At 41.3% G+C, this 13,985-nt stretch overlaps 1 protein-coding gene across 2 annotated transcripts in view; it reads left to right on the forward strand.

Moving 5' to 3' along the window:
* The window catches only part of CNTN5 (contactin 5), a 2,165,994-nt gene that overhangs the window by 1,980,031 nt on the left and 171,978 nt on the right, over positions 1-13,985 (forward strand). For both annotated transcript variants that reach the window (XM_063951497.1, XM_063951498.1), the window contains one exon: positions 1,314-1,463. In XM_063951497.1, coding sequence (XP_063807567.1) covers positions 1,314-1,463 — 150 coding nt within the window. The remainder of the gene's footprint in view (positions 1-1,313; positions 1,464-13,985) is intronic.

Raw genomic sequence — 13,985 nt, forward strand, 5'->3', positions numbered from 1 at the left:
TTTCTAAGTAGATCTGGTACGTACCTTTGTAATAGTCATGATTAGTTCATGTTTGTAACTCTTAACAATATTTCACTTCTAAGCAGAAATGATGTTGGCACGGGTTGGGTTCAATTTGCCGGCGTTTGGGATGCCAGCGGTCAGAATACCGACCGCGGCATCCCGTAGTTCGGAATTTCCCCCTGGGCCCCTAACCTGCGCTCCACGCAGCCTAAAGCTAACCCTTTCCTCTCCGCACCCTAACCCTTCCCAGTGGTACCTAACCCACCCCCCTCCCTGCAGTCTAAACCTAACCCCCTCCCCCGCAGCCTAACCCTATTCCTCCCTGGGGAGTGCCTAAACCTAACCTCCCCCCCCCCCCACCATACCTGCAGCCTAAACCTAACCACAACCCCCCCGGGACCAGGCCAAACCCTTCCGCCGCAGTCTATACCTAACCTACCCCACCCCTGGCTTATATCTCCTGCGAGCCGGTGTGTGCTCTTTCAGCATTGTGGCTGTTGGGATTCGGCGCCGGGATGGTGAACCTATTCGGGATGCTGGTGTTGGGTATAGTGTCGGGATTCCAGCGTAAGGTTTCTGACTGCTGGGATTCCGCCAGCGCATTGTCTTGTTGGAACACCAACTTTTATTTTTTAAATGTACTGAGTTTTCTATTGAAAATCTGAGCTAATTCCATTTCAGGATCAGCTATTTTACAGTCTAGAACAGTTCTGTGACCCGGGGGAAACTTATTCTGCTAATCGCAACGTTAGTGTCCATATGTTATTTTTGCACTGTACTTTGGCATATCTACCTACTGTACCAAGAGTCTTGAGTTCCAGTCGCCAAAGTCTTTGCCATTTGTGAGTCAAGTCCCCAATTAAAGGGTATAGCTGGACTGGAAATATCTGTTCCTGCTTCTTTAAATCAAGACTTCAGGTATAATTTCAACTATCACTGCGGCAAATTCCCTTTCATTACAATACAGCCAACTGTAAGTATTTGGCTCAGTACTGCTGACCAATATGTTATGTCAGTTGTGTTAAACCTACTTATTCAAGATGATCAAATTATCAATAACTTGTTTACAGTGTAGGAGATGTTCTCCTCCCCTGGCATTTAAGGAAGGTCATGTACTAACTACATGGCATGGAAACGAAATTGCAAACAGATTTCGGCAGTAAGGAATCTATGCTCAGAATAATGATACTGTGAGGAGGAAATGAATGTGAGCTACAGATAGCAATGACAGGGCGATTATTCACCGGCACTCACAGAACATGCAAACACCTCTGTCCTCAATGATTGTGATGTCTTCTGTGTCTCAACAGTTCCTGACACTATTAGCGGAGATATGGAGTCAGCCATGGTCGTCGACCTAAATCCTTGGGTGGAATATGAATTCCGAGTTGTAGCCACTAATAGCATTGGAACTGGAGACCCCAGCATACCATCCCGAGTCATCAGGACTAGTGAAGCAGGTAATACGTTTCTCTCCGCTCTTGTGCGCTAAGTGCATGAATTCAAAAGTCTACAGTCAATGGCACAGTTACGTTTTAAAATGTAAAATGTCCTTACGATGCACTGGAATTGGTTCACTGAAGGATCCATACTGCTTATATGATGTATAGGAATTGCGGCCCAGAATTCTGTGCATATAGCATTCTGGAGCACAAGCGCTGTGGGTATAAGTGCAGAGAGGGGGACTAAGGAGGTCATTCCGAGTTGTTCGCTCGCAAGGCGATTTTAGCAGAGTTGCTCACGCTAAGCCGCCGCCTCCGCCTACTGGGAGTGAATCTTAGCATCTTAAAATTGCGAACGAAGTAATCGCAATATTGCGATTACACACCTCGTAGCAGTTTCTGAGTAGCTTCAGACTTACTCGGCATCTGCGATCAGTTCAGTGCTTGTCGTTCCTGGTTTGACGTCACAAACACACCCAGCGTTCGCCCAGACACTCCTCCGTTTCTCCGGCCACTCCTGCGTTTTTTCCGGAAACGGTAGCGTTTTTTCCCACACGCCCATAAAACGGCCTGTTTCCGCCCAGTAACACCCATTTCCTGTCAATCACATTACGATCGCCAGAACGATGAAAAAGCCGTGAGTAAAATTACTAAGGGCATAGCAAATTTACTTGGCGCAGTCGCAGTGCGGACATTGCGCATGCGCATTAAGCGGAAAATCGCTGCGATGCGAAGATTTTTACCGAGCGAACAACTCGGAATGAGGGCCTAAGTTCCTACCAGAACACTATTTGGCTTATCTCTGAGATCAACTGCAGTAGTCTCCCCTGAACCATGATCTGATGTAGGATGGGGGAGGGGGGTATTACAAATGGTGAGGGTGGGGGGCTGTATTGTCACTGTAGGTGGAGGGAGGGGGGATGTTGGAGTATTGTCCCATTTAAAATAATTACACAGAGGGATTTAAAAAATTACTCCAGAAACTGATAAATAAGGGGAATGTGTACAACAATGGGGAGATGTTACATTGGGAGGATGGGTTACATAACTGGGGATCTATTACCACTAGGATTGAGTGGGTAAAGGAGATCATTTACCATGGGTGGGTGTGTGTGTGTGTGTGTGTGTGTGTGGGGGGGGGGGGGGGGGGGGTCTATTGCCATTGGTTGAGGTAGTTTCACTATGGGGGCCTATGGACATGGCGTGGTGCAAGACACCCCCTGGTCATATTTATTTTTCAATCTAATATTTAAATACATTTTTAAAAATAGTCTTTTGTATTAATTCAATGAAAATTTTTTAACATTTTTAATAGTGATGAGCGGATTCGGTTTTACTCGGTTTTACTCGGTTCTCAAAACCGAATCTTATTGGCTATCCAAAACACGTGACATCAGGGAGCCAATAAGATTCGGTTTTGAGAACCGAGTAAAACCGAATCCGCTCATCACTAATTTTTAAGGCCTATTTTGTAAAATTAAATTGTCAGTTACGTGAGTAAGAAGATGATGTGCCCAGGGCAGTGGTCAAACTAAGAGGTTCATATGCACCTTTCCAAAACACTATCTGAAATATATATATCTTCTACACAAATTCATCAGGGGTCCATCCGTCAAACTCCAGAATTAGAGAAAGAAAGAAGACTCGGATATCTCATGTTAACCTTGGTCAATCAATCAATTTACTTGAAAGACGATATTCTTCTTTATCAGTCAAAAAATTTCTAGTCTTCTGGAGGCACAGATCGATAGACGTTATTCTGGCCCTCTTCTATTCATCAGAATGGCTTTATCCATTCCTACATACATTTAGTATATATATATATATATATATATATATATATACACATACACACATACATATATATATATATATATATATATATATATTCACTTAGTTAGTACTGTAAGTTATAAAATATACATTTTTCCTTTTAATGTACATCAAGTGGTGTTGCCATGTAACATTTAGCTAGTGTTATCTCTGATTCTGCTGTTGTTGGTGTCTATAAAATGACAGACAATAGAAATGTAATAAAGGAGAAATACACTTGTATAGCAGCTTAGAAAGCAAAGCTACATTTCCATATAATTTTATCAGATACAACGTCTGACATAGAGGTGTTCTACCTGGCAAAAGCAGAACCATTGGAGGGACTGATAGATTCCAACGTTTCGGGGAATTAAACCCCTTTGTCAAGATGTGATCTCACATCTTGACAAAGGGGTTTAATTCCCCGAAACAATGATGTCCACTTCATTGATGTTCTAAATACAAAGACTGCTTTTTCATAAGACCCTGAGTGCCGCAGATCATTTTCTCGTATTTCAACCCAACACTGAGGGCACCTGGGCAACTAGTACTTCTATCAACAGGAGTGCCGGGCTGAATCTTTATGTTATACATATATATATATATATATATATATATATATTTAGAGTGTAATGCAGACTATTCCGCCTACAGTATGTCGTTAGATGTCTCGGCAAAGGGCTTTTGCATCTTGTGTGTTATGACATACTGTTACAGGTGATTACTCTCACGCTTTGTCCTCCAGGCACTAACCTCTCCTGCAAGTAAGAGATTATAGCAATAACTATATGGGAAGCAAATAGCTATTTAGCTCAAATTTATTATATATATAAAATAACACACATATATACTAATTAATACAAATAAATATAAATATAAACTCATATACACATATAAATAAAAAATCAATAAATAAAAATCAATAAAAATGCCCCCTGCTGCAGCGGATACCTGGACGTTATTCTTATGTCCAGATTTGTAGTTGGTACAATTTTATTAATAGTTAAAGAGTCCTGAACGGTGTACCGTCTAATATAGGAACACTTTGTTGCCTGTTGTTTTTTAACAGCTGTAGACGTAACTAAAAATATTAATACAAAATATAAATAATGAAAAATATATAAAAAACATAATGTTTAAAATCAATATTATATGTGGGGATGGGTTGGAGTTGAACTCGGGACCCTGTGAATGCTAATGCGGGACATTAAACCACTGGGCTAAAGTGGATGTCATATAAGTAGAACGGAATTTTTGTAGATTTGATACTGATATATGTAGATAGTGCATGTATGCCATCACCTCTGTTCTCTGATCATTTAGATAGAAATATTTTATTGTTTATACAATAAAAGTAATTTTTAGGTTATGAATATATTGCTATATACTTAATCCACCTTTTGTTATTGTATGATTAGATTAGGATAATTTATGGGTCATTATGAGATTGAATTTTGATTTTGCACATGTGAGAGTAATTCAGGTGTGACAATCAAAGAATTGGATCATGATTGGTCCCCTGATACTTAAATAGTAGGTTGGACAGCCCCATGTTATCCTCTGACGAAACCGCACTTTTACATTGGCGGAGAAACGCGTAAGGACCGGGGCTTACTTCAGATCAGTGTCCCTCCTGTTATCAGCGGCTTACGAGCAAGCAATATCCCTTGGTGCCGTTTCCGTCTGCATGCTGGTCGACTGTGGTGACTCTCCGGTACACCTCGCCAAAGGTGTTTCCCTGCAACTGTGACTGAGATCTGCAACGGGGGCCGTCCACGGACACCTAAAGGATATACTCCTGGCTGTGAGTATAAAGTGGACATTTGCAATCATGGCCCATCAGCACAGTGGGAATGAATGAAAAGGTCTATTTGACACAGATACCGGAGTATAAGCACTTGAAATTCTTGGCCGTTCAGCTACATTAATTAACGGAGTGGGAAGCTGGTGCTATTAGATATATAAGGAGACCTATTAACAAGTACAAAACGTCTACAGCTGTTAAAAACAACAGGCAACAAAGTGTTCCTATATTAGACGGTACACCGTTCAGGACTCTTTAACTATTAATAAAATTGTACCAACTACAAATCTGGACATAAGAATAACGTCCAGGTATCCGCTGCAGCAGGGGGCATTTTTATTGATTTTTATTTATTGATTTTTTATTTATATGTGTATATGAGTTTATATTTATATTTATTTGTATTAATTAGTATATATGTGTGTTATTTTATATATATAATAAATTTGAGCTAAATAGCTATATGCGCTCTCTGATAATTAATTGTTATCTTCCGTAATACGTTTTTATGTGGATAGGTCAGTACTGTCCGGTTGAGAGCAGCATAAGTTCAATCCATATGATCCATATTGTATAAATTAGGTGGTTTTGACGCGCTGGAATTATTTGTTTCTTGTATATGGGAAGCATATAAAGCATCTAACATTAACATACACTGGTGAAATGGATGCAGAGTAAGGGATATGGGGAGGAATCTTAATTGCTATTACCAAAGTCAATATGCAATTTATTCTCCCTTCTCAGGCACAGACATAATTGCCGAATGTTTTACTAGGAATGTGATTGCCTTTCCATGGGTCAATATCACCATAACTACAGGATGAGAATTCCTGCCACTAAAAATTTAATAAAGCTGCAGCTCCGCTGTCTTTTTTTTTCTTTCTTACCCCCCTAACGTCTTCTTTTATGTAAGTACGAGTGCCCTTCGGAAAAACAGCATCCACGGTGAATAGAGAGGGAAAGTAAAAACACAATGTGTGGCAGGCTGTAAGGGCAGCGCTGTTCTGTAGGCCGCACACTGCGACCCTCACAGCTAAGATCCACTTCTACTTCTTTGTGTTGTTCTTACTTTGGAGCAGAAGTTATAACAAGGCGGAAAATAGGATGCAAGGCTTTTGTGAGCAACAGCAAATCTAAATTAGTCCGGAATGAGCAGATTTTCTGGGGATATATTGTATATGAGGAGATGCATCAAGGCTTGGAGAGAGATAAAGTGTTGAAAGATAAAGTACCAACCAATCAGCTCCTGTAATTTTATAGTATGTGTCTTAACCGTGATGTGGCCAATTTACCTACAATCAAAATCCCTACGGTCAAAATACCGACAACCATTGACAGGTGGTCAAAATCCCGACGAGGTCAAAATAGTGACATTTAAAATATCGACAGGTCAAAAAGTTAACATGATTTTTACATTGAAACTGACTTGTTCATACTTTACCATCCCAGTGGACCTCGGGGGGGGAATATAATAGTGTGCCGAGCGCAGCGGTACACCTGTACGGTGTCCACGTCGACCTATGTCGACATACACACAAAAAACAATGAAAAACTCGTGTTGACTTTTTGACCTCATGTCGACGTTTAAATTTCGATATTTTGACTTTGTCAGTATTTTAAATGTCAATATTTTGACCTTAGAAAAGGATTAATTTGGTGCCGCACAGGACTAAAACTAATCTTTTTATAACGGGCTCTTTATCAAATTTGTCCCTTGTGACCAACAGTGCATTTACATAAGAGATGCCTGTAAACGGTATTCAAGGAGTTATTGTGGTTGGTGGTGCACCCAGAGTCAAAAGTACATAGTAATGTTTAAAGAGGGAAAGAGAGACTCTGTGTTGTGGCACGCTTAAATAAAACTTAACTTTTAATTAGAATAGGATAAGAATGTAGTACATTGACAGACACACATATATATATAGTCCTGAAAGAGGAGGACAAAAAAGAATCTGGACCTCTCTCTACTATTATCATAGGAATCTGAGAGTAGATTCTGAAAGAATTTAATGGTTAAAGATTAAAATAAGAATAAACATTCTCAATTAATGTAATAAATGAGGTGACAGTGACACCTAAGATGAAAATATCAAAGATTGGTTTCTACATCAAAAGAGAAAAAGATTTCAAATATAAGTGAGTATCTCTCTGGTTACGCCCAATCTCGCCTGATCTTGGAAGCTGAACAGTGAGGAGCCTGAATAGTACCTAGATGGGAGACTACTAGGGAATCTCAGGTGCAGTAATAGATATCTGTATCCAAATGTGAAAAGCAGAAGTGCTGGAGCAACCTTTGACCCTACTGATTTTCATACCTTTTTCCTCTCTTATTTGTCTGATCTCAGACTTGTTAAATATATCACTAACCTGTTAATATCCTTAGATTCCTATCCGTGTATGTAAAACCGAAGTGTTGGAGCAATTATTGACTCTATTGTGCATCTGATTTCAGACTTGCACACATTTTGCATTCATTATCTCATACATTGATCAGAAAGCTAGAATTAGCAGTTTACCTCCCACTAGGATACCAGGATAAATTCATCACAATTGGCATTGGTCAATGGACTTATACTTTTAAGTCTACTAAAAATTGTTGTCATATCTAATGCCATTGTGACTTATATTTGAAATCTTTTTCTCTTTTGATGTAGAAACCAATCTTTGATATTTTCATCTTAGGTGTCACTGTCACCTCATTTATTACATTAATTGAGAATGTTTATTCTTATTTTAATCTTTAACCATTAAATTCTTTCAGAATCTACTCTCAGATTCCTATGATAATGGTAGAGAGAGGTCCAGATTCTTTTTTGTCCTCCTCTTTCAGGACTATATATATATGTGTGTCTGTCAATGTACTACATTCTTATCCTACTCTAATTAAAAGTTAAGTTTTATTTAAGCGTGCCCCAACACAGAGTCTCTCTTTCCCTCTTTAAACATTACGATATTTTGACCCTGTCAGAATTTTGACCTTGTTGGGATTTTGACTGTCGGTCAATTGTTGTCAGTATTTTGATCGTAGGTACAGTATTTCATACTAAACCCATTTTAACCACCCCATAGTGAAAACGTAGAGCACAGGTTCTCAAACTCGGACCTCAAGACCCCACACGGTGCATGTTCTGCAGGTCTCTTCACAGAATCACAAGTGAAATAAATAGCTCCACATGTGGACCTTTTAAAATGTGTCAATGAGTAATTAATACACCTGTGCACTTGCTGGGTTACCTGCAAAACATGCACTGTGTTGGGTCCTGAGGACCGAGTTTGAGAACCACTGACGTAGAGTATTAGACGGCAAACACGTAGCGTTATTCATTTGTAATAATTCACTGATAATGTGATCACTTTGTAATAATCTACTTATCAGGGGGCGTATGTATACTGTATGTAATAGGGTCCGAGTTTGCTGGAAGTGGTGGATGCCGGCCGATCTCCGAGTTTTTATTAAGCGGCAGTCATTTGCAAGGCAAAACCATGCCTTGTAAATGATTGCCGCTTTAAAAAAACGTCCGAGATCGTCTGGCATCCCGCACATCCGGAAGACTTGGACCCTATTACATACGCCCCCATGTGTTCAGTTATTTGCTCAGTATGCACTCCCTTCATATTATTTAATAGCACTCTGTAAATAAATAAATACAGAGATATGCATATATGGGCGCACGTGCACAGCAGGGTGTGCTGGGCTTAGGAGAAGAGCTGCAGCTGCTGCTGCCAGGTAAGGAGGAGGGGCCTGGGCCCCTATTGGACCCTCACTGGGCCTCTCCAGCAGTCCTGGGCCCGAGTAATTTGTACCCCCCCCCCCTCGACACTACTGCACGTGCAGCAGCTTTTCCGCCTGTCTTATCTGCCTGCTGTCTGTGCTGATTATTTGTCTTCTTGTGGAAGGCCGTTCCTCCCACAGTTTTCCCATCTACAGTCACAATCATTAGGACTTACACCCGCCTCATCCAGGGTGCAGGACATCTGTCAGGTGCAGGTGTTGCATCTCGGTCCGCACACTACAACTGAACATGGAAGCCCGCTCACTGTACACACCCATGAAATTCCAACAAGATGCTTCTGTTCGGTGCTTCCAAGTCTGGGAATTCTCATGTTGCACAACTATAAATCCATCAATTTGCCCAGACTGTGACTGCTTCTTGCAGATATCTGCATGCATGGAAATAATTAGTAAATATGCCGTAAATGGTGACTACTGTACTGATTCAGAGACGTATGCAAACTCGATGATTTCCTGGTTTGGCGATTATGGGACAAATGCGCATGCATCTACTGTTACTGCACGAGTGCCGCCATGGTCTTGCGACAGCAGTCCCAGACCTACAGAGGGTTGCGAAACAAAACATCTATTTGACTATACAATTTTCCAAAATATTGATCTTACGAGCAGAGGAGTCATTGAAAGGATTTTTTCTTATACCTTAACCCTCGATGTGATGGCCTCTTAGACGTCTGGAGTGTAAACTCTTAGCCACAAGGTACATGCACAACACAAGCAGTAAGAATTCACACTGTTTATTTAATAAATTACAGAGTACTATATAGAAAAGAAACATGGGTGTATACAATATGTGCAAGCATATGATTGGATAAATAGAAGTAGCATACGACATTACATGCAGGATATTTTAGTAACACACAGAAGTAACAGTTTTGATCTGGTATGTAATTGTCCTTGAAGATAAGACACACACAAGCCTTATATTATATGAACAGACAAAGGCATCTTGTAGAGAGTGCGTACGTGTCTATTCAAACACATAACAATTCATATAGCATGTTTAACCCTTCATTAGGGAGGTAGAAATATTCACTTTTACACTATACTTATTATAAGGAAATTGATCATATAAAAAGTAATATTTACAAAGCACAGAAGAGGTAACCCTTCAATCCCCTCTTAGAATCATGATTATTATATGACATGATTCTTGAGTGAGGCTCCTTTCTTGTTTCTCCAGTTCTTGAGATATTGGACATAATCGTCGGGTCCTTTACTATCAGAGGAGGTGACAGGACTGGTGGTTATGTCATAATACATCAGGGCCTTATCAATGCCTTTGGAGGTAAGTTTCTTTCCACAGGGAATTACACAATAAACTATAATGCCTACAAGAATTAAAGTTACAAGTATGAATATGCTTATTTGCACAAGAGCCTGTTTCCAATTTTCAAACCACCCAAAATATTGGCTCCATGGGTTATCAATACCTGAATTTTTCTTAAGTTCTATGGATAAGGTTTCTAACTTGTTTATGGCTAAAGTAACCTTACCATTGGGACCAGTGTTGTCAGGAATATATGTACAACAGCCTTCCACCTTACTAATGTAAACACATGTACCGCCTTTTTCTGCTAGGATCATGTCAAGGGCCATTCTATTTTGAAATGTCATTTGGGAAGTGGCTTCTAGCTGTTCAGCTATACCTTTAAGAGCATCTTTGGTATCATTAACAAATCTTTGTTGATTATAATATATATAATTAATCCAGGCTACGTTTTTATTTACAGTTACTATAGGGAACAATGACTCAAAACCCGCAGCCACCTCATCTCTAGCTTTGAACTCATTTGGAACACCTCTTGGGACCCCTATAGCATCAATGTATACGTGGGGGTCAAAGCTACCTCCTGGGAGTGCTCTTTTCTTTCGATTAACAGGAGTATTAGAGGGAGGAGTGGGGTCATCGGTGATCATTAAAAAGGCTGAAAAAAAACAATTTTCTTGTTCTAGGGGTATATTAAGGGGCACTGTACCTAGGTGGGGCCTAGATTTGCCACAGACATAACAGTTGCTTTTATTGTGTTTGTTAGCACTATACTTCATCCATTCTAACCAAAAATTAATGGACAATCTTTGAAGTAAGTTCAGATGTTGACCATATCTGTTTCTGGCAGCTGATGGGCGATATCCCCAATCTGTTCCTGTATTCCACCCCACAGCTTCCCAGGAATTACAATTAGATCCATAATATCTAATGTCATAGTACCATTCGTCAGTAACACAAATATATACTGTCTCAGACATTCCTGATTTCCTTTTCTGCTGTATGAAATGTTTGTTGTCAGCAAGTTTAGGGAACATGAAATAATCAAGGATATATGTGGCTACGTGTGTGTTGGAGGAATTGTACCACAAGGTGGGGATCCCATTTGTTTGTGTGATGTCGACTTCACATATTGTGAGGTGAATGAGGGCCAGTAGGGCTATCGAGATAGTCCCCAGGATAGAGATAGGGGACAGGTTCCTCATCTTCTTCTGTTCTTCTTTCTTCGCTAGGTGGGAGGTCAGGGCTGTCTGCCCCGGTTCGTACCTCACTGGAATCACTTGCTTCCCTCTCTAGGTCTGGTCTAGGAACCTTTTTTTACTCGGGATGCATGGGTCCAGGTAGGACTTTCCTCTGTCAGGACTGCTGTCCGGGTAACTGCTACGACCTCTGTCTCTGGACCATAGGTGAAGTCTCCTGGGCTCTTGTTCCTGGGGAGCACCTTCACCACGACTCTGTCTCCGACTTTAAAGGGGTGTGTAGGTTCCTGTGGATTCAAAAGGGTTTTTACAAACAACCTCATGTTCAATTTCATTCAGTTTTGTTATCAGGGACCTGACATACTCTTCTCTGATGAGTTCTAGATCTCCTTCCTGTATTACTAGTGGTTTCTTAGCCCAGGGTGTAGGAAAAGGGTCTACCCATTAGTATTTCAAAGAGTGAGTAACCTAGAGTTTTCTGTGGGGTATTCAAGATGCTGGTGTTTAGCTTTATTAGGGTTGTTCCTGAGGCAAGTGATGCATCTGCTAACATACTGGTCCACAAGTGATTTGGCATTAGTAACATAAAAATCATTGGTTAGTAGGAGGAGTGTTGTGGCTTCACCACGGTGACCAACACCACGGCACTGGGCAACGAGCAAAGGGGCACTGGACTGGGGTATACAGGGTTTCCCCTCTTTGCAGATTAATCCTGATTTAGGATTTTTTCTGCAGAATTGGGTAAGTCCAGTCGGAGAGATCAGTATTAGTCGCAGCAGCTTGAAGTTGAGTGAGCAGATGGACGTTGTAAAGGGAGGGACATGCTCTAGTGAGTGCAATGAGTTCTGCAGCTTGCGCGGACTGATAAGGTATTGGTAGGGTTTCCAACACAGTATCAGGGAGGGTGACAATGGCATAGCCAGCCTGGTATGCACTGTCATAGAGCCTACTACAGGAGCCGTCAACAAAAACTATGTCTGCGCCTGGTATGGGAACGGGAGACATGTCAAGTCTGGGAGAAGTTTCAGCTTCAATAGAAGCAGCACAGTCATGTAGGTCGGGTGGTTCATCCTCGGGACCTTTCAAGCCTAAAAGGGTATTGAGAATGGGTGCAGGGCCAGAAGAACTAGCAGTGTACTTGATGGTAAGGGTAGGGTTACTCAAAAGGAGTACTTCATATCCACTAAGGCGTTGTGCTGACATGTGCTGTGTGTAAGCCTTTAAGTATTGCCAGGACATCATGTGTGGTGTGGAGTACTGTGATGTGGCCTAAAGTGAGGGTAGTGGCCATTTCTGCAACCATTGCACAGGCTGCCAAAGCCCTGAGGCAGGCAGGCACACCTTGCACAGACACTGGCATGACTTTGGGAAAAAAATGCCACGGGGCGCAACTTCCCTCCATGAAACTGTGTGAGCACCCCCGCCATGGTTTTACAATTGTCCCTTGCATATAGATGGAAAGGTAGTACATAATTGGGGAGGCCAAGTGCCGGACTTTTCATCAACATACATTTTAAACTTTCATATGCAGTTAACATTTCTTGTGACCATTGTACAGTTTTAGGTTTGTCCTTCAGTGTGGCTTGTCTCAAAATGTTATCACAATAAGAGCAATCAGATATCCACTGTCTGCAGTAATTTACCATACCCAGGAAGGACAGTAGTTCCCTCTGGGTAGTTGGGGTGACCAGGCCCAATACAGACTGTATGCGTTGTGGACTGACTTTCCTCTCTCCCTGAGTGAGCACAAAACCTAAGTAATCAACATGCTTTTTACACCATTGCATTTTTATTTTGGACACCTTGTGTCCACATTCACAAAGCCAGTTTAGTAATGAAACACCATCCTCTCGGCAGGCCTCCTCAGTTTTACTACAGAGCAGCAGATCATCTGCATACTGTAGCAGGACTGAACCATGGTGAGGTTGCCAGGGCCCCAATGTGGCCTGGAGACAACAGGTGCGTCAATAATCTGCACCAGGTAAGTTGTTTACCCTCAAAAGAAAAGGCAAAAGTAATTGTGTCTGTGAATCTACAGGTATGCTGAAAAAAAAGGCATTCTTCAAATCAATTACAGAGAACGCAGCATCTGCAGGGATTGCAGAAATGAGTGAGTTTACATCTGGAACAATTGGTGCAATTGGGACAATTGGCTGATTGATCGCTCTGAGATTCTGTACAAATCTTATACTACCATCAGCTTTGGCAACAGGGTTCACAGGAGTACAGTATGGTGATACAATATGTCTGAGAATACCCTGTTGTAAGAATTGCTGTATCACGGGGCGGGGACCTTCTATCTTTTCTGGTGAGAGGGGATACTACATAAGTCAGAACACAAAACACTGGTTGTTGCACCGCTGTCCACCAAAAGGGAATTCTACTTCCATTTATAATAAGTGGCAGCAGAGGTGAATCTTCACTATGACGGGTGAGTTGAATAAAGGCTGGGATACCCTCCTCCGGGCCCCGTCAGTGCACGGGGTCTTTGGAATCTTCCCTGACTGCGGGGTTGGTTCTGTCTGTCAAAGCGTCTGGGGTTCTGATAGTTATGAGTGAGTGGGGAAGTGAGTAAGCTTTCTGAGTTAAGCAAAGGTAAGCCAGCGTCATCTGTCCAGCAGTCCTTAAACCTTTTTCAAAACGCAGTAACAGACTATGAAGGTTT

The sequence above is a fragment of the Pseudophryne corroboree genome, chromosome 2, assembly GCF_028390025.1.
Source record: "Pseudophryne corroboree isolate aPseCor3 chromosome 2, aPseCor3.hap2, whole genome shotgun sequence".
Taxonomy (NCBI): domain Eukaryota; kingdom Metazoa; phylum Chordata; class Amphibia; order Anura; family Myobatrachidae; genus Pseudophryne; species Pseudophryne corroboree.